The sequence below is a fragment of the Oryctolagus cuniculus genome, chromosome 5 (genome assembly GCF_964237555.1).
Source record: "Oryctolagus cuniculus chromosome 5, mOryCun1.1, whole genome shotgun sequence".
In the NCBI taxonomy this organism is placed as follows: Eukaryota; Metazoa; Chordata; class Mammalia; order Lagomorpha; family Leporidae; genus Oryctolagus; species Oryctolagus cuniculus.
The window spans coordinates 74,770,594-74,791,617 of NC_091436.1; the positions used below are offsets into that span (position 1 = coordinate 74,770,594).

The 21,024-nt window shown below is 36.8% G+C and overlaps 1 protein-coding gene across 1 annotated transcript in view; it reads left to right on the plus strand.

Annotated features, from left to right (window-relative positions):
* MMS22L (MMS22 like, DNA repair protein) overlaps nucleotides 1–21,024 on the plus strand; it is a gene marked incomplete in the record, with an annotated part of 119,895 nt that overhangs the window by 21,287 nt on the left and 77,584 nt on the right. Inside the window, 4 exon segments of the mRNA XM_070073760.1 lie at nucleotides 8,528–8,590; nucleotides 14,281–14,400; nucleotides 16,320–16,543; nucleotides 18,595–19,104. Coding sequence (XP_069929861.1) covers nucleotides 8,528–8,590; nucleotides 14,281–14,400; nucleotides 16,320–16,543; nucleotides 18,595–19,104 — 917 coding nt within the window.

Sequence of the window (21,024 nt, forward strand, 5' to 3'; positions counted from 1 at the left end):
CACCTTGAGGCGCCGTCACACCAGGTTCTAGTCCCAGTCAGGGCGCCGGATTCTGTCCCGGTTGCCCCTCTTCCAGGCCAGCTCTCTGCTGTGGCCCGGGAGTGCAGTGGAGGATGGCCCAAGTACTTGGGCCCTGCACCCCATGGGAGACCAGGAGAAGCACCTGGCTCCTGCCATTGGATCAGCGCAGTGCGCCGGCCACAGCGCGCTGGCTGCGGCGGCCATTGGAGGGTGAACCAGTGGCAAAAGGAAGACCTTTCTCTCTGTCTCTCTCACTGTCCACTCTGCCTGTCAAAAAAAAAAACAAAAAACAAAAAAAAAAACCTATGAATAAAACCAGTTAGAAAATATATTTATTTGAGGCCTTATTTGTATGTAGTGCCTTCCACTTTGAGAAATGAATAGTATATTAGCCTTTGAGTTTCATAAAGTAACCTCTAGAAATTTTGTCTCCGATGTGTCTAAATTTTCAAAAAAATTTTTTTTAATGGGAGTGGTTCTCAAACTGACTGAAGATCAGACCTACCTTTGAGTTTTTATAAATTCAAATTTCTATCTAGGTCTCACCCTGGAGATCTAGATTTTTTTTTGAGTTTAGAAATTCATTTTTTAATTTTTAATTTTTAATTTAATTTTTTATTAATTTTATGTATTTGAGAGACAGAGTGACAGGAACTGGAGATGTGTGTGTGTGTGTATGTACGTACATATATAGATACACACATATACATACCAGTCCTCCATTTACTGGTAAACTTCCCAAATAGCCACTACAGCTAGCACTGGGCAACCCAAAGCCAGGAGCCTAGAACTTCATCCAAGTCTCCCACTGGGTTGTCAGGGTCCCAGATACTTGGGCTGTCCTTTGCTGCCTCCCCAGGCACATTAGCAGGGAGCTGGATCACAAGTGGAGCATCTGGGACTCAAACCAATTCCTATATGGGATGCTGGGTTTACAAGTGGTGGCTTAACCTGTTGCAACATAATGCTGGCCCCCAAGAGTTTTTTTTTTTTTTTTTTTTTTTTAAGATTTATTTTATTTTTTGAGAAATAGAGTTATAGACAGAGCGAAAAAGAGAAAGAGAGAAAGGTCTTCCACCTGATGATTCACTCCCCAAATGACCACAACAGCTGGAGCTGGGCCAATCTGAAGCCAGGAGCCAGGAGCTTCTGGGTCTCCCACACAGGTGCAGCGGCCCAATCACTTGGGCCATCATCTGCTGCTTTCTCAGACCGTAGCAGAGAGCTGGATCAGAAATGGAGCAGCTGAGACACCTGCCTGTGCACATATAGGATGCTGGCACCATAGGCAGAGGCTTAGCCTACCATACCACTGTGCTGGCCTGTGAGTTCTTACTTCCAAAAAAGTTTCTTGGTACTCATGTTCTGTGATACATAGGAACCTTTTGCTTTGAAGATTTTTTTTTTTTCAATTAATCTTCTGTCTTTTTAAAATTTTGGTTAATTTATTTAAGAGAGAGAGAGGTAGAGGTAGAGATGGTTGAGGCAGAGAGGCAGATGTAGAGGTGGAGGTAGAGGTGAGATCTCCCATCCACTGCTTCATTCCACAAATGCCTACAACAGCAAGAACTTGTCTGGGACCAGAGTTGGAAGCTGGAAGCTCAATCTGAGTCTCCTCAACTATGGATGGCAGTAATCCAATTCCTTAAGCTGACACCACTGTTCCCAGCATCCACATTGGGTAGAACCCAATATCAAACCCAGGTACTCCAGTATAGGACCCAGTATCTTAACTGCTAGGCTAAATATCTGCCCCACTGTAAATGTTTTTATGAAACATACTCCTTAATTAGCTTGTCATATTTTTCTCTTTGGAGTACTGGACAGACTCTGCTGTGAGAAATCATCCATGGAGTCTGTCAGTTAGTACTGACAGCATCTCAGGTACTCCCAGGTTTTCCCAGTTTGGTAGGTGATCTACCCACATCAATATATATCATTGTTGCTACTCGAGTAGTATTGAGTTGCAGTGACCTGAACACCAATAGATTATTGCTGATATTTTCATAAATCTACAGAGATTTATTTATGATAATAAATTGTGTTTAAAATAGCTTATGCTGGGGACCGGCTCCATGGCGCAGTAGGTTAATCCTCTGCCTGTGGCGCCAGCATCCCATATGGGTGTCTGTTCTAATCACAGCTGCTGCTCTTTCAATCCAGCTCTTTTCTGTGGCCTGAGAAAGCAGTAGAAGATGTCCCAAGTCCTTGGGCTCTTTTACCCACAGGGGAGACCAGGAAGAAGCACCTGGCTCCTGGCTTCCAATCGGCACAGCTCCAGCCGTTACGGCAATTGGGGAGTGAACCAACGGAAGGAAGACCTTATTCTCTGTCTCTCCCTTTTTCTCTGTCTCTCTGTCACTGTCTGTAACTCTACCTCTCAAATAAATAAATAAGATCTTTAAAAAAATAATAAATTAGCTTATGCTGGTGTCTTAATTTTTATCAACAATTATTGCGATTTTTCTTTTTTCAAGATACTTTCTTTTTTTTTTAAGGATTTATTTTATTTATTTGAAAGTCAGAGTTACACAGAGAGAGAAAGAGAGCGAGAGAGAGGGGTCTTCCATCCGATGGTTCACTCTCCAATTGGCCGCAATGACTGGAGCAGCACTGATCCAAAGCCAGGAGTCAGGAGCTTCTTTCTGGTCTCCCACATGGGTGCAGGAGCCCAAGGACTTGGGCCATCTTTAACTGCTTTCCCAGGCCATAGCAGAGAACTAGATTGGAAATGGAGCAGCCAGGTCTTGAACCAGTGCCCATATGGGATGCCGGTGCTTCAGGCCAGGGCGTTAACCACTGCGCCACAGTGCCAGCCCCTTGCCAAGATACTTTCTTAAAAATCTTAATTCTTGGGTCCAGCATTGTAGTGTAGTGGGTAAAGCTGCCACCTGCAGTGCCATCATCCCATATGGGCACCCGTTCTAGTCCTGGCTGCTTTACTTGTGATCCAGCTCTCTGCTATGGTCTGGGAAAGCAGTGGAAGATAGCCCAGGTCCTTGAGCCCCCTGCACCTACACAAGGAGGAAGCTCCTGACTCCTGGCTTCGGATTGGCCTAGCTACTGCCATTGTGGCCAACTGGGGAGTGAACCAGCGGATGGAAGGCCTCTCTCTCTAACTCTGCCTTCAAATAAAATCAAATAAATCTTTTTTTTTTTTATTTTACTTTATTTTTGACAGGCAGAGTGGACAGTGAGAGAGAGAGACAGACAGACAGAAAGGTCTTCCTTTGCCGTTGGTTCACCCTCCAATGGCTGCCACAGCCAGCGCACTGCGCTGATCCGAAGCCAGGAGCCAGGTGCTTTTCCTGGTCTCCCATGCGGGTGCAGAGCGCAAGCATTTGGGCCATCCTCCACTGCATTCCCGGGCCACAGAAGAGAGCTGGCTTGGAAAAGGGGTGACCGGGACTAGAACCCCTTGTGCCGGACCCACAGGTGGAGAATTAGCCTATTGAGCCTCGGTGCCAGCCTAAATCAAATAAATCTTTAAAAAAAATCTTAATTCTCTAAAGTATGTAGAATGTTTTAAAATCAAAAAGCTGTGTTTAACAAAGAACCTTTCATATGATAAAAGTAAGCATACAGGTTATATACATATCTGTAAAATCAGCCTTGCCTCAAGAGAGTGTCAAATATTTCTGAATTTCATAAAGGCTTTTAAAGAAAACTCAATCTCTTTAGTTAGTAGTTTTCACTGGAGGTGAAACATATATTGCATTTGTAATGTGTTTAATATCTCACAGTGAGATTTTTTAATCTCTAAGAGCTATTAAACAGGTTAGAGGGTGATATTAGATCCATTTTACAGGTGAAGAAATTGAGATACACTGTGATTAAATGTTACCCTGTTTTATCACTTAGATAAACTTGATATTAGAGAGTTCTCTCTTATGAATAAGTATAACCATCTGTTCCATTTTTTTCAAGGACAGTCCTAGTGTATGCCCATTATGCACTCATCCTATCTTATTAATTTTCCCTTTTACTCTCCAAAGTGTCTGAGCTTAGTTGATAAGTCACATAGTCATTCTAATCTATGAACATAAAGGCATATTGAGTCATTCTTTCAGAGAGATTATATAGGTTATTAATTTGGATTTCATTTATATATGTAGATCAGAATTTTGAAAATTATCTAAGTGTTTTTTCCTTATGATATATTAGTATAGTCAACTACAGTAGAGAAAATGGTTGTGCGGTAAGCATGTTTTATTCTGTTCAACAGTAATCTGGTGTGAGAGATGATTGTCAATCATATGTTCTTTATCAGAGAAATATCTCTAGTCCTGTGACAATATGGAGATTATTGAATTTTTGTGAACTACTTCACCCTAAGGTTAATATGAAATCTTTACATTTTAAATAGGCTTTACATATGGTTAATTTTTTTATTTTAAAAGTGTCTGCAATTTGGAGTTTTGCAATATGTGACTTAAATCATAAGACTATCCAATTTCTTAGGATAGGGCTATGAGAAAAAATTTGTTTTTCACTTCTTATATTAGAGGCTTTAGATTTGCATACATTTTTGTTTCATTCTTTGCTTTCAATCTAGATCATAGTATGTTTTTCTCTTACAATATCAGTCGTTTATTAAAACCCAGTACAGTTGAAAGAGGAAAATTCTTTTGGGCATCACAGGGGTCAGTTTTAATAGTGCTTTCCTTGCCCAGAACATGGTATGATCGGTCAGCTTCACTGATATTTGTCTTTGAAACATCTGAAATGGCAACCAGAAAAATGTGTGAAATGCAACCTTAAAATGAGATTTGCAGCAGGCTACCTAGTCTGCTGCAAGTGGTGGGTGAAGGATCTATTTTATATTTTTCGTGGTGTCTTAGTTTTAATAGTGAGTTAAGAGATATGTAACATAGCCCCAAATTGAGAACTTGCTACCTCTTTTTTATTAGCAGAACTTGGTATGTAAAAAAGAGTTTATAAGGATGTAACTTAGTACATAGGAAAAAAAAAAAAAACTATAGATTGTCTTGTGGAAGAAAGATGGGTATTCCTTAGATAGATATTCTCTTTGATTTGGCATGATATAACTGCCATCTTTCCTTTGAATTATGGTTTATTTTTGTTTGGATAGCCACAGTACTGATCCATATAGCTGAAATTCTTTGGGTGAGAATTGCACTACTTCTCTGTAATGCTTGTGATTCAAATGCATTGATAAAACAGAACAATTGAAATATATTTATTAACACTATCCAATTGGGAAGCTAAAACTTATATCAATCTTATTATGTTCCTGCTTACTTGGAACTAGTAGTGACATTTTCTTAATAAAAAATGATATAAAAGTAAATTGCTGAAATCTGAAGAAAGGCTTACTAGGGGAAAAAAAAAAAAAAGATTGGTTACTGATACATGGTATAGGAGAAGGAATACTAGCCATGGAGTCAGATCAACTTGAATCTGAATCCATTCTCTGGCATGTACATATATGACCTTTCTGAGATGTAATTGTTTTTCTGTGATATGATAATTTTTTTGAGAAAGTAATGTATAAAAAGCCTAACATATAGTATTGATAGAGCAAAATTGTATCATTTGGAGGGAGTGTTGGGGCCAACTACCAAGTTTCAGGTCTCAGTCTGTAAGACTGAATCTGCATTTGCCTATTTGGGCAAGGTCAAATTTTTTATTCCATATTCTTTCCTGACAATGCATTTTGGATTCACTTCAAAAAGTCAGTAACTCTTTTGCTAAAAATGACTAGGTTATTTTAATATATGCCATGTAACAAAATTTAGCAGTGTAAAACAACCACTGTTACCTCACACTCTTAGTTTTTGAAACTCAGGCATTCAGGAGCCACTTAGCTGGCTTGCTGTGGCTCAGTTTCCCATGAGGTTACAGTCAAGCTGTCAGTCAGGCCTCAGTTTCTGCAGACTTATAGGGCTAGAGTGTGGGGAGCAACTCGGACTAGACTAAGTTACTGGAATTAAGACTTATTCTATGCATCTGCTCTCCCACAATATGGCGCTGAGAAGGAGTAAACAACTTCTACGCAGCTGCCTCTCGCCAACTTGAGTGATGACCTGCAGGAGCTGATCCTGCTCCTGATTGGAGGAGAGCAGCGTACTCGGCGTGTGGGTAGCAGAGTTGGGATTGGTGGAAGAGGACTATAAAGGAGGAGAGAGACAACATGCACCAGGAACATCTAAAGGGAACATCCAGATAACATCTGAGCAGCCTCCGAGAGAGCTGGCCGGCTGTGTGCCGCTCCCCCGCGGAAGTGGGGAAAGTGGCAGGGGGCACCGCCCTTCCACGGAGGTGGAGGGTCGGTAGCCAACCCGGGAAGAACCAGCAGCAAACCCGGGGAGGGCCGAGCAGACAAAAGAACAGTGCAGGGTCCTGTGTCGTTCCTTCGTGAAGAGGGGGAGCGACACTAGAGAACTCACTGCTATTCTCATTTACATTGGTAGAAGGAGTCAGTTACTCTTTACATAGGCCGCTCATGATATGACTTCTCCCGGATCATCTTAACCAGAGTGTTGTCAAGAAGGAAATTCCAGTGTCTTGTAATTGAATCTTGGAAGTGATACAGTATCACTCATTGACACTGGTAGTCTGTTCATGGAGGATAATACACAAAGCATTAATAAGCAGAAAGTAGTGGCTATTGGGAGCCATCTTAGAGGTTGGCTACCGTAATCAAATCACCTTTCTTTAAGGAAGTAGTATTTATTTATTGATTAGCTGTTGTTACATTCTCACAGGAACACTGTCAAGCATTTAAAGTCATGAATATTCAGCATGCTTTAACTAAAAGTTAATTTGAGTTCATTCTTAAGAACATCATTTTAATAAGGATAGAGGATATGAGGGTCCTTGCCTTTACTCTTTAAGGCCAATGACTGCTTTTTAGGGTCTTCTGATTACTTTTCATAATCTTTCTCCCCATTAGAAACTAGTTGTTACTTGTATCCTCTTAGATTCTCTTTGCTTCTGCTTTTTTTTTTTTTTAAGGATTTATTTTATTTATGTGAAAAGCAGAATTATAGAGAGAAAAAGAGGGAGAGACAGAGAGAGGTCTTCCATCTGCTGGTTTATTTCCCAAATGGCTACAGTAGCCAGGATTGGCTGGACTGAAGCCAGGAGCCAAAAGCTTCTTCAGATCTCCTACATGGGTGAAAGAGCCCAAGGATATGGGCTATCTTCTGCTGCCTTTCCCAGACACATTAGCAGGGAGCTGGTTTGGGAGTGGAACAGCAGGGACATAAACCAATGCCCATATGGGGTGCCAGTGCTACAGACAGTGGCTTTATCTGCTATGCCACAGTGCTGGTCCCTGCTTCTGGCTTTTTTTTTAGTATCTACTCCACATGTCCAGATGAAGACGATGACGACTACTACTACTACTACTTCTTCCTCTTCCTCTTCTTCTTCCTCTTCCCCCTCCTCCTCCTTCCTTCCTTCCTTTTTCCTTCCATCCTCCTTCTTTCTTCCTTTCCCTTCTTCTTCTTCCTTTTTTTTTTTTTTTCTTTAAGGATTTCTATTTGTTTGAAAGGCAGAGCAACAGAGAGAGAGAAAGGGAGAGGGAGAGAGATTGAGTTCTTCCATCCACTGGTTCATACCCCGAATGGCTGTAACAGCCAGATCTGGGCCAGGCTGAAGCCAGAAACTCCATCCTGGTCTCCCACATGGGTGGCAGAGACACAGGTACTTGGAACATCTGCTGCTGCCTTCTCAGGCACATTAGCCAGGAGCTGAAGTGGAGCACTCAGAACTTCAACTGGCACTCTGATATGGGAAGCTAACATTGTAAGCAGCTGCTTAACCCACTGTGCTACAATGCCAGCCTGTACCTGTGTGAACCTTTAAGAACTGAGCATTAAGTGAACTGAATGACCTGTCAGAAAAGTGGAGTTGTTTTCAATGCTTAATCCTTATAAATGTCCTTTTTAGCTCTCCTCATTGTGGAAAGTATTCCAGATAGTCAAAGTTACCAGAGGGGTAATCATTGACTAAATGAAGTAGCACTGTACAAAGTTTTTCTTAATCTTCTGTATAGTGGTGTGTTTTTACCTTTTTTTTTTTTTTTTTTTTTTTGTGACCAAGGTAGACCAGCTCAGAGCCATTATGCAAAAATTGAAAGGAAAAGAATCTCTAGCAAGGTGAATAGGAAAGAACATTTAGCATTTAAAATTCCAAAAATACATATAAATTGGATGAAGGGTTTTTTCTGTTAGATCATGTCTGAGTAGAAATTAAGCATTTATTAAAATATTTCTAATCTTATTGAAGCACCACTGTTCAGTGAGATAGCTCCAGTTAAGGTTTATATTGCATTGAAATAGTTATACTTTTTTTTTTCCTACCAAATCTGTCAACTCACCTTATGTCTAGTTAATTTTAGAAATTCAAGAAATTGTAGTGATATTTGATGGCAGAGAAAATGTCCTTCATGTCTATGATATTAAATATATACATAATTGAGAGCAATACTTTAATGATGAAACAGTGCTTTTTTTTTTGCTTTTTTTTTCCTTTCTAGAGACAAATGGTATCTAATTGGAACTTTGTAGAAGAACTGCTAAAAAAGTCCATCAGTGTTCAGGTATGTAATTAAAATTGGACAGTTTGTGGACTTTGTAAATTTTTATGTTACAAATATTATTTGAAAAAACCAAGCAAACTGTTAAAATGACTTTAATAAAAAATAATTTTCTTATTAAAAATCTTTGATAGAATCATTTTTGAAGGGTCAACTCGTAGTGATTCATATTACTCACTCTCCTTTAAGATTTTTGTTTTTAACATTGAGTTGTCAGTTAAAGGACAAAGATAATTATCCTAGTTGGTGACTTTGACAAAATGTATTCAAAATAAGTGGTAGATGCTTCAGAACTATAAGCCATTCCTTGTATGATATCAAAGTAGGAGACATGATGAGGGAGATAGTCAGTGGCACTTGGAAATTCAGCTGTATCCTCATCACAGCAGGAAGGTGACTTGCCTTACTGAGCAATTTGTCTTACAGGCTTGAATCGTATTCTAACTGATAAGGTCCTAGTTTCTGAGCATTCATTTCATACCTTATCATTTTTCTTTCTGCAGAGCTGTTAATGTAGTGCTTCATGGCCCAGAGGTCAGACTTGACCTCCTTTTAAAATACTTTCAAATACGCTGTTCATCACATCTTTAAACATGTTATATTGTAGTTCTGTAAAGCTTTGTAATATAAATAAATTATCATTTATGTAAGTTTATAGGAATTAGAGTAAAGATTTTTTTTAACTTTAAAAATAAATTACTTTTCTGTTAATATTGTTTAAAACTTGAAGAGGAATAAAGAAATATTATAGTATAAGGTTGCTTTATGTGTGTGTATATGTATAGTAGGTACATCTTTGAAAATGATTTTAATTGCTTGAATTTTCCTTTTACCTGTTATCTGTACTAAGTCTTTTCTTCTACCCTTTTGAAAATTTTATTTAATTATTTTTATTTATATTAGGTGTATATTAAGTCTTTTTTAGGTGAAACATAAGTATAGTTAGTTATATCATGTGTCTTACAATTATGAACTAAAAATACTAGCTTTTAATGCCAAAGATTTCTGTTTACATAAGTTTTAGCAAAAACAAAAGACCTATAATCCTTTTATGATCTTTTCCCAACCACGGTACAAGTTTTCATTTATACTTCATTTTTTCTCTATTTCATCTTAACTGGTTTTCTTCATTCTTTTTGAGAACATACTGATTTAGTCTCAAAAATCTTATATGTTCTCATTGTAGGGTATTACTAAAACATTTGAAACAACAGAAGTATATATTACAGTAGTCACCATTATTTGCATATGTTGTTAGTCTTATCTTAATACTTTAACATAGCCTGGTTAAAATCAAGTCCAAAGAATTTCTGTAAAGTCTGGATTACATTATTTTTCTATTGACAGTTACTGTACCTAAGCCAGTAACTGAGAGGTTTAGTTCCCAAATTAAGTTGTAACCACTGGTGTCGTTTAAATTTCCTTTTCCTAACTTCTGTTTCTGTTGTATTTAGTTATTTTTAAACTTCTTTTCAGCTATAATAATATATGAATTTCTTTTTTGCTCAGCTAGTTTCAATTCATTGTGTCTTTTCGGAAACAGTAAGGTTTATATGAATAAATATAACTATACCCATTCTGGTCAGGAGCAACAGGAGGGAGAAATTGGCATCACCTCTATTCCTATAAAATTTTGCAATTTTGCCTAAGAGATGAAAGCCTTCTTTAAATACCTTTATTTTCTTGATAATTAATACTTTTATATTCCATAAGTAGTACAAGACAAATGCTGGAGTTCTTGAAACCAATTTTATTGGTACAGTAGGTGGTCATGAAGAATAAATATGTTTGGATAGAGCTGTCAGTTTGATTGTATTTGTTTGTTTCCCTCTAAGGTAAATTAAAGCTTTACCATGTTCATGCTCTTTGTCTTGATCTCCAGCAGTGAAAGAATCCACTTGCCAAGGTGTGCCACATTTGTTTAAACACACACACACACACACACACACACCTTCCAAATATGCAGCAGTCTTCAAATACAATTGGTAAACATTTGACTGTAGCTTTAATTAAGGAAATAATGTTTCATATTTTTTTGTAGCCTGAGTATATTCCAGAAACAGACATTGAACTTCAGTATAGCAAATATTGTTTAGTTTTCCTTATATAGGTACAGTTGAATAGTTAAAGTGCTTTAGAGATTTTTTAAGAGGTAATCCTGTTTAATATGAGGATACTGTTTAATTTGATTTCAGAGAAAATGGAATTAAAAGGTAATTTTTAGTGCCAATGAACTTTTTAAAGACTCCTCATATTTTTGAATGTTGATTGCAGATATTGATTCTACCTTTAAAACATTATTATTTTCATATGAAAAGTTTTTTCTATTAACTACTTTTTAAAGGCCTTATTTTTTTGTAGATTACAGGAATAGTTTTCTAGTTTTGTAGTATTCTTGAAAGTGTACTAAAAAAAGCAAGTCTGATTTTTTTTTTTTTTTTTTTTGACAGGCAGAGTGGACAGTGAGAGAGAGAGACAGAGAGAAAGGTCTTCCTTTTGCCGTTGGTTCACCCTCCAATGGCCGCCGCTGCAGCCGGCGCACCGCGCTGATCCGATGGCAGGAGCCAGGATCCAGGTGCTTTTCCTGGTCTCCCATAGGGTGCAGGGCCCAAGCACCTGAGCCATCCTCCACTGTACTCCCTGGCCATAGCAGAGAGCTGGCCTGGAAGAGGGGCAACCGGGACAGAATCCGGCGCCCCGACCAGGACTAGAACCCGGTGTGCCGGCGCCGCAAGGTGGAGGATTAGCCCATTGAGCCACGGCGCCGGCTGCAGTCTGATTTTTTAAAAAACTAATTTTGATTTCTCAAATACACCTTAATTTGGAGAGTCCAGGTCTAAAAACGACTCTGAATATTGTTAGATCCAAATAATGTGGGATGATACTCCTCTATTTACTAATTAAAAATACAGTGTTTTCTTCAGCAGAGGAATCTTCACTAGAATACTACAGTCCAATTTTATTTATATAATCATAAAAATGAATGCAGAGAAATTAATGATAACAGTTGTAATTTTAGCTTGCAAATAAATTTTATTCTTCTGATTGTTTCTGAATGATAGGTTTTTTATGCATAAAGAAATGAACGAGTTCTTCAGTTATGTGTATTTTATAACCAGTTGTTAAGTTTCTTTTTTTTTAAGACATTTATTTATTTGAAAGGCAGAGTTGTAGAGAAAGAGGGAGAGACAGAGAGATCAATCTTCATCTGCTGGTTCACTCTTCAGTTTACCAAAATGGCCAGGACTGGGCCAGGCTGAAGCCAGGAGCCTGGATTGGAAGTAGAGTAGCTGGGAAATGAACCGATATCCAAAGAGGATGCTGGTGGTGCAGGTGGTGTCTTTACCTATTACGCCACTATGCTGGCCCTCATTATTGCTATTTTAGTGCTTCTTTGTCATTGTGTTTTTGCATAATTGTATGTTTTGGTTCTAGATCTGTTGTGGTCAAACAGCTTAGTTTTCTGTAGTGTTTCCTTTTGTTGTTTTCTCACTCCAATAAGTGTGTCATGGGAACATCTCCTCAGATAGTCCTCTCTACCATATTTCAGTTTGTTTTTTCTTATAAATGAGCACTAATGTGTCTGCTACCTCCCCTATTCTTCACTGCTGTATATTCTCATTTGGGCTACCTGGAGTTGAAAATGGGCAAATTCTTTCTCTTCATATTCAGTGTGTGTGTGTGTGTGTGTGTGTATGTGTATGTGAGTGCATGTGCGTGGGTGTGTATGTGAAGAATATTAAAGGGAAATTATTCAAAACACAGCAATGGTTAAATGTACAAAATGGAGAAATATAGAATACAACGGAGCTTCAAAAAGTTTGTGGAAAATATGTACTATCTTAATGTAAACTATCTTTAATTCCATATTAGTTCTTAAATGTCTCATATCATCCCAGATTTATTATTTTCACTTTTCAAATATGAAGGTTTAGGTTCAGAACTTCCAAATTGCATACTCAAGCTCACTTAATTGGTAGCTAAGATTTATGACTCTGAAGTCTCTATTATACACACAATTCTAGGTCACTTTGTAAAAACAGGATAGAAAAGAAATAAGCATTTAGCAGATACCTGTTTGATCAAGATTGCTCTTAGTGACTAGATCATGATTTGAGTCTTCTCAGAAAGATCTAACTTAACTAACTGCCTAGATCTAACTTAACCTTATAATACTAAGCTAACTCAGGAACTTTCCTCTTGAGTTCTATGTTTTAATGCTTCTCTTTCAGATTTTTAAAGGTTTGAGTCTCTTTCATTCTATCATTAGCTCAAATGTTACCCTCAAAAAGGCCTTTTCATTCATAGCACCTGATTTTATAATGATGCTTTTCCTCCACCAGTTACTCTGTTGCATTATCCTACTTATTTTTTTTCACAGCAGATAGAACTGTTTGAATTTACCTTGTTCTAGTATCCATTTCTCTTTTCCTTCCCAAAAGTATAAGTCATATTTGTGCAAATGCTATGTCTGTGTCTGAGTTATTCATTACTCTATGCCTAGTATCTTAGAACAATGCCTAATATTTTTAGTAAGCTTTAAATGTAAGTGTTGAGTGAGTGTTGTTGTAGAGTTGGTTCAGCCAATACTTGGGATGCCCACATCTTTTATCAGAGTACTGGTTCCAGTTCCAGCTTCTCTGCTTCCAGTCCAGCTTCGTGCTAATTTATTTTGGGAGGCAGCAGATAATGGCTCAAGTGCTTGGGGCCCTGTCAGTCATGTGGGAGATCCAGATAGAATTTTTGGCTCTTACCTTGAAGGTGGCCTATCCCTGGCAGCTGTGGGCATTTGGGGAGTAAACTAGCAGATGAACAGTCTCTCCCTCTGTGTGTCACTCTGCCTTTATAGTAGCTGAAAATAAAAATAAACATTAAAAATATAACTTGAATGATGAGAATTCCTGGGTGTGTCATTTTTAAATGAATTTGCATGATTAGTTCATCATAGAAGATTAAAATGTCTACTTTTTGGGTCAGTGTTGTGAATGAAGCCATGTGATGCAGGTTTGTGTCCTGGCTGCACCACTTCTGATCCAATTCCCTGCTGATGTGCCTGAGAAAAGCAGCAGAAGTTGGCCTAAGTGCTTGTGCTCCTGCCACCCATGTGGGAGACCTGATGAAGTGCCTGGCTCCACCCTGGCCATTGCAGCCACTTGAGGAGTGAAGCAGTGGATGAAAGACCTCTCTGTAACTCTTTCAAGTAAATAAGTCTTGAAAAAAAGGAAAAAGTCTACTTCCTTTTTCCATCTCCTGAAAGATAATACATGTGTTATCCCTAGCCTTTGGTTTTTAAAAGAATAGCTGTTACTATCCTTTAAAAGAATTTGACCAGATACTTAAGTATGTTCAAGCCTTCTCAATTTCTTCACATCTTAATTCTTAGATCATTTTTTCCACTTTTAATATGGGTTTCCTTTCCAGTCTTTGGGTTTCTAACGTCATTAATTTATGAAACATGTACTGTAATTTTTTAAATAATTGGGTTAAAGTAAAATTGAGTTACATAATTGCCATTTTCTGAGTATCTAATAGTCCCTTAAACAAGTTTTAGAAGTATACCTGAAGATGAAATGGATATGCTTTGATGATACATATTCATGTTCTTTGTAACCTTAGGTTATTTCGTGCAGTGTCAGGTGATAACAGTCATCTTACCAGGGCACATTTACTCCCTTATAACTTTATTTTCTTAGGATGGTATATTAGAGGAACAATTACGAATGTATCTTCATTGTTGTTTGACACTTTGTGATTTCTGGGAACCAAATATTGGAATTGTCACCATTCTATGGGAATATTATAGTAAGAACCTGGTAAGTAGCAGAATAAATAATTGTGATGGAAATTTGAAGGATTTGTACATGATTTTTAAGGGATAATTTTGTGGTTTAATTATGAGTAGTATGAAATCTTGAAAAGTTAATTTTGTTACAAGATTAAGAATAGTTATCCTTTACAAGTATTGGTATTGTCTCTAGAGAATTGGTGTAAGGAAGACAGCACTTGATACCTCTTTTTTTTTTTTTTTTTTGAGAGTGAATGCAGAAAAATATTTTTTAAATCTTCATTTTTAAATTTTTTGTAATAATCATTGATTGCTTGTGACATATTAAGCAGGCCATATAGACTTGAATAAGTTGCAGTCTTAGCACTTGAGTAACTTATAGGCTAATTGGTAGGTACACGTGTATTATGGTAGAAGTTAAAGATACTGTGAAATGCCAGAAGAAGGAGGATGCTACCCAGTGTATGGAATTGTGGAAGACTTTATGATATCATAATTGTTAACAGTCTTACAAATGAGTAGAATTTTCTAACTATAGAAGATAAAAAGCATCTAGGTGGAAGGAACATTATGAACAGATGTATGGAGATATCAACAAGTATGGTATATTCCTCCAGTGTTAATAGTTCTGAATGATATGTCTGATGTTATTAGGGAGAGAGATGGGAGGATGAATAAAGGAGGCAGTCTTGGACTAGACTATGAAAGGTTGAAGATAATGTACAGCTGTTTCCTGGTTGATCCAGGAGACATTAGAAAGCAAGGAATGTGACATGTTAGGTATGTTTGAGAAAGCTGAATTGGATACAGATGAGTTAATCCATTCTAGTATGAACAGATAATACCATGACTGAGAACTAAAACAGAACAGTGGATTTAGAAAGGAGAGGATGGGGTTGGAAGAAAACTTAAAAGGTAGGTGTAAAAGATTTAGTTAATTTGTGTAGAGAAGAGGAGATTTGGAATTTGTGGGTTTTTGTGTAGTGAACTTTTCAGTCAAGATGGACAATGTTAGTGGAAGATTTACCAGTATATACCAACTTTGGATTTGTACATAATGGAGATTATTAAAAATAATAGGGGCAGCCCTTTTGGCACTGAGAGTTAAGCTCCCATATTGGAGTGCCCAGAATTGAGTCTTACTTCTACTTCCAGTCCACCTTCCTGTTCATGTCTCAGCATGAGAGTAACCTAAGTACTTGGGTTCTGGCCACCTGTGTGGGAAACCTCAGTGGAGGTCCTGGCTTTTGGCTTCAGCCTGACGCAGACCCAGGCATCTGGGTGTGAACTAGTAAATGGAAGATCTTTCTCTCTCTCCTTCTCTCTCACTTTGCCTTTCAAGTAAATAATATTTTATTATTAAAAAAGGGGAACAAGAGATAGCTTGAAGGACCTCTCATTGTCCAAAGAATGGGAAAATTTGAGCGTAAGAAGGAATAATGACTATAATGGATTAAAACCTGAAATACATTGTAATCCTTAGTTTAAACTACCATTTTGTGCATCTGATGAAATAAGGCATCTGAACTATCAGTGGCTGCTAAAATCATTTAGTGAAAGGCTGGTAGGAATCTCTAAAATGAAGAGATCAGGCTGACACCCTGGTTCAATCTTTATGTTACCTGTTATAAAAAATAGTATAACAGAAATTTTGGGATACATACAGAATAAAAGAGCTTTAAGAGGCATATCAACTGAATGCAATGTATGGACCTATTCGTATCCTAATTTGGACAAATCAACTATTAGAAACATGTTTTTGGATAATCCATAATTTGAATACTCCTTAATGTTCTATGCTGTTACGAAACTTTTATTTGAGGGAGTATATGATAGAGATACTATGGTTTTTGTGAATAAAATGAAAACTTTTAATGAGATAATTAGAATTTGTGACTTCCATTTTATGTACTAAAGTGCTAATACTTGTTTTCTTTTTGCTTTTAGAATAGTTCCTTCACTATTTCTTGGCTTCCTTTAAGAGGCTTTATTAATATGAAGTCACCCTTAACTATGCTTGAAATGGTGAAGACCTGCTTTTCTGATAAACAAGACCATGACCTATATAAATCCAGCAATAGTTACAACATTTTCCTTTGCATTTTGGCAAAAGTTGTTAAGAAAGCAATGAAGAACAATGGCCCTCATCCTTGGAAACAAGTCAAAGGAAGGTGTGTGTAATATTTTTCTTTGTTGTGACTGTTTACTTTCATTTTTGCCAGAGTATTCCCATTTGTGTTTTTTAAGCTAATTTGTGGTTAGAATCTTTCTAGTTGGCACATTTAAAATGTATTCCTTAATGTGAGAGCAAAATATGGGGCTTTTTGGTCCTACCAATTTGTTACAGTCAGAAACAAACCTAATATTCATAACTCATGGATTCAGTTTCTTATCTCACAACAATGTTGAGGATTACAAGAATTCTATATATGAAATGTAAGAATATTAGGAAACTGTTAGGATATTTTTCGAAAATTAATTATAATTTCACTACTTAATCCATTAAAAATGCTAGAAAAAAATCTCCAAATCGTGTATTAATAACTAACAGGTTCAATGTATAAAAGCTTTATGTTCTTTAAGTCTAGCAGTTCACAAGCTTTGCTTCTTTTCATGAATACTTATCAGCAAAGTGTAGTAGAACTCAGGTAACACTAATGAATTCATTTTGTGAGACTGTATTCATTTTTATTGTGATAAAATAAACTTTTGATCATATTAGTCTGTTTTTCTATTTGAGAATTAATTGTTTAATGTATACAATTTAAAAATTGAGAATTTTTGACTGACACATAATTGCAGATTTACAGGGTACAGTGTAATAGTTCAGTGTGTATATATATATATATATATACACAATATGTAATGATCAAATCAGAGTAATTGGTATATTTATCATCTCATTTATCACTTCTTTCTATTGGGAACCATTAAAATTAATGGATACAACTTTTAATCATCTGTGCTTATTTTACTTCCATTGATTATTAACCTTTTTTCAGTCTTCAGTGTATAGTACACCACTATCTGTTTGTTTGGCTGAACCTCTCTGAGAACAGACTACTTCTTAATCTAAGTAGAGACTTCTAAAGAGTTACTGAATGAGATTTTATTTTCACAGTGACTGATAGTTCCTTTAAAAATGTGACGATACAGTTCGTGTTTATTATTTAGAAGATTTTTTTAAAATAACTTTTCTATTATACTTTCAATAATTGGTTCAAACAGTAGTTTTTTTCTTTTGTTCTGTTTGCCAGATTGTTTTTTTAATCTTAAACAATTTTTTGGAAAACATGTTACTCAGAATTTTATTGCTAAAAGAAACCATCGGAATTTGTTTAGTAACAAATCTATTAGGCAGGTACTCTTTGTCAAGCATGATGGTGGAAATGAGAGGATATACAAAAAAAGTTAAACAGTCTCTCAGAGCTTATTAGCTCTTACATAGTTACTTATAAATCAACATTTAACCTCTCATAAGCATTAGTCATTTCTCTCCTGTATAAGCTAAATAAAGAAGTTACAAAACGTAATCGATAAGTAGGAATTCAAAATGAATTGCTACCAATGTTAAGCCCTTAATTGATGAAAGAAAAGTATAACCATTAATTTGTATTAAGTAGTGCTAATGAAAGATTTTTTTTTTTAATGAGTAGTCTTGGACATTTGAGCACTAATGATTTTTCTTTGCAGGTGGATAAAAATGGTTCCTCTAGCACTTAAATGGTTTTAGGGTACAAGTAAAGCAAGAACAAGTCTGTGAAGGATGGAGGGAGAAAAGGGCTTAATGAACATTATTGTATAAAATTGTTAAGATTTCTATAAAAACATGTCTAACTGTACATAAAAGATTATACATCCTTTCCTGTTTGTTGATAAAAATAAGGGGGGAAAAGGTGATGAGCGACTCTAAGAGAATGCTCTGTACCCTATGAAAAAAAATTTCTTCTGCTCTTTGGGGAGAGACCCTTGATTCTTTGATTCACCTAGAGATGATTTGCTGAAACATTGAGAAACCTGAAAAGTAGGGCTATTGTGTGAGTTTGTTTTCTAAACAGAAAAAATGACAAAGCAATATTAAAATTAGCTAAAATTTTATACACTTTATGTATTTTATATTTTAATATGTCTAGAGTATTGAATGAAATTTATTTTAAAAGGTAGGGGTTTTTTTTTTTTTTAAGAAAACCATTCTATTAAAGCAATTTTTTATGTTTCACAGAATATATTCTAAATTCCATCAAAAAAGAATGGAAGAATTAACTGAAGTTGGTTTGCAAAATTTTTTCAACCTTTTTCTGCTATTAGCAGCTGTGGCAGAGGTTGAAGATGTAGCAAGTCATGTTTTAGATCTCCTTAATTTCCTGAAGCCTGCCTTTACAACATCTCACAGGGCCCTCATTTGGAAAGGTCAGATGGCCTTCCTCTTGATGTATGCCCAGAACAATCTGGACATTGCTGTTTTGGCTGAGAAACTTTCGTGTGCTTTCCGGGAAAAAGCAAAGGAATTCCTGGTATCTCAGAAGGATGAAATGGCACAGAGACAGGCTCTGTGGTCTTTGCTTTCCATCTACATTGATGGTGTTCAAGAAGTGTTTGAAACCAGCTACTCCTTGTATCCTTCTCATGAGAAACTGCTCAATGATGGATTTAGTATGCTTCTGCGAGCTTGTCGGGAACCTGAACTTAGGACTGTGTTGAACTTTCTACAAGCTATTCTGGCCAGAATCAGGTATGTTTTCCTGCATTGTGCTATATTTACTAGTTTATTTTATATCATCTATATTGATTTTATTTAAAATTTTTCCTTTGACATGCTTATGAAATCTAAATGTAGAAGGAAGAGCTACAAGGGCATAAATCAGTAGTTTTCAAACTTCTTTCAAACAATAGCTCTTCAAAAGAAAGCTTATATTCAAATAAGGAGCAAAAGTAAACTCATTAGCTCTTATGTAATCCCAGAACCATGTCTCTTACTTTTCCTTCCCCTACCGCCTCTCAGAAATTTTTATTATCCAGCAGTGTGTTATGGGTATTCTAAACAACTCTATGAGCTAGAACCTGAGGTGGCTTTCATTGAAGCATATGTAATTTTGTTTCCATAGGGACATTTTAGCCATACTGTACCATTACAACACCAATCACCTATGCCAAACTTATAGAATCACTTAAACTAGGCAAGTATGTAAAATATGTGGATATACTCAAACCCAAATTTAATGATGGATAAGAACAATGGTTAATATTATCTTTAAGTCTTTTTTATATAACAGTTTTACTTTTAAAGTACATGTTCTTTAGAAGTTAGACACTATTACTTAGTGTTGTTAGCAAGTTGTATAAAAGTTGTGTATAGAAATGCGATTTTATTTGAAATCAGGGTCTGGAGTTAGTGTACAGACTGCTTTCTCCCAAGATCACATAAAAATAGCACCTATTTTTCAGAGTTAATAAGCTTGGTAAAATTTCCAAGTTTGGGAAATTTATTCATTACCAGATTTATTCATTATTAACAAATTAAATTTGTATTTATTATTTCAAAGACAGAATAACAGTGGGGTGAGGGGAAAAGAAAGAGAGTGAGATCTTCCATCGCTGGTTCATTCCTTAAATAGCAACAACAGCCAAGGATGGGCAAGGCTGAAGCTGGGAGCCAGAAACTCCATCCAAGTCTTCCGCATGGGTGGCATGGATCCAAGTAGTTAGGCCATCTTCTGCTGCTTTCCCAGGTGCATAGCAGGAAGCTGAATTAGTAGCGGAGCAACCTGGACTAGAACCAGCACTCCAGTATGGGATGTTGGCCTTATAATCAGCATCCTAACTCTTTGTGCCACAAGGATGGCCCAAGACCAGTTCTTTTTGATGATTACTTAGTATTTTATTAGGTACATGTACCAAATTTTGTTTAATTAGTCCCGGTGATGTATATTTACATTGCTTACCATTTTATGTTATTAAAAACCCCATTTTTATTTTACATCTTGTTATATCCATCTCTGTGAAGTATATCTGTTGATTAATTCCTAACATTGAATTAAGTCATGTGTGTGTATTTTAAATATGAACGATATTACCAAATTCTTTTTTTTTTTTTTTTGACAGGCAGAGTGGACAGTGAGAGAGACAGAGAGAAAGGTAGAAAGGTCTTCCTTTTGCCATTGGTTCACCCTCCAATGGCTGCCACGGCCGGCGCACCGTGCTGATCCGAAGGCAGGAGCCAGGTGCTTCTCCTGGTCTCCCATGGGATGCAGGGCCCAAGCACTTGGGCCATCCTCCACTGCCTTCCTGGGCCACAGCAGAGAGCTGGCCTGGAAGAGGGGCAACCGGGACAGAATCTGGTGCCCCGACTGGGACTAGAACCTGGTGTGCCGGCGCCGCTAGGTGGAGGATTAGCCTATTGAGCCACGGCGCTGGCCCCAAATTTCTTAAAAAGAAAACAAAGTACCAGTTTTTCTGTCCCTAAAAATATATGAAAAAGCCACCATTTTTGTTTTTAGATGATTGTATGGAGTGTACTTAAAAAAAATGTACCCTAAAATAAGAGCACACAAAAGTTTGTTAAAAACATTAGTGGAAGCTTGGTAGTAGGAGAATGAGAAATGGAAATATGAAGCAAGAAAATTATTTTTTCTCATATTTATTCATTCACTTC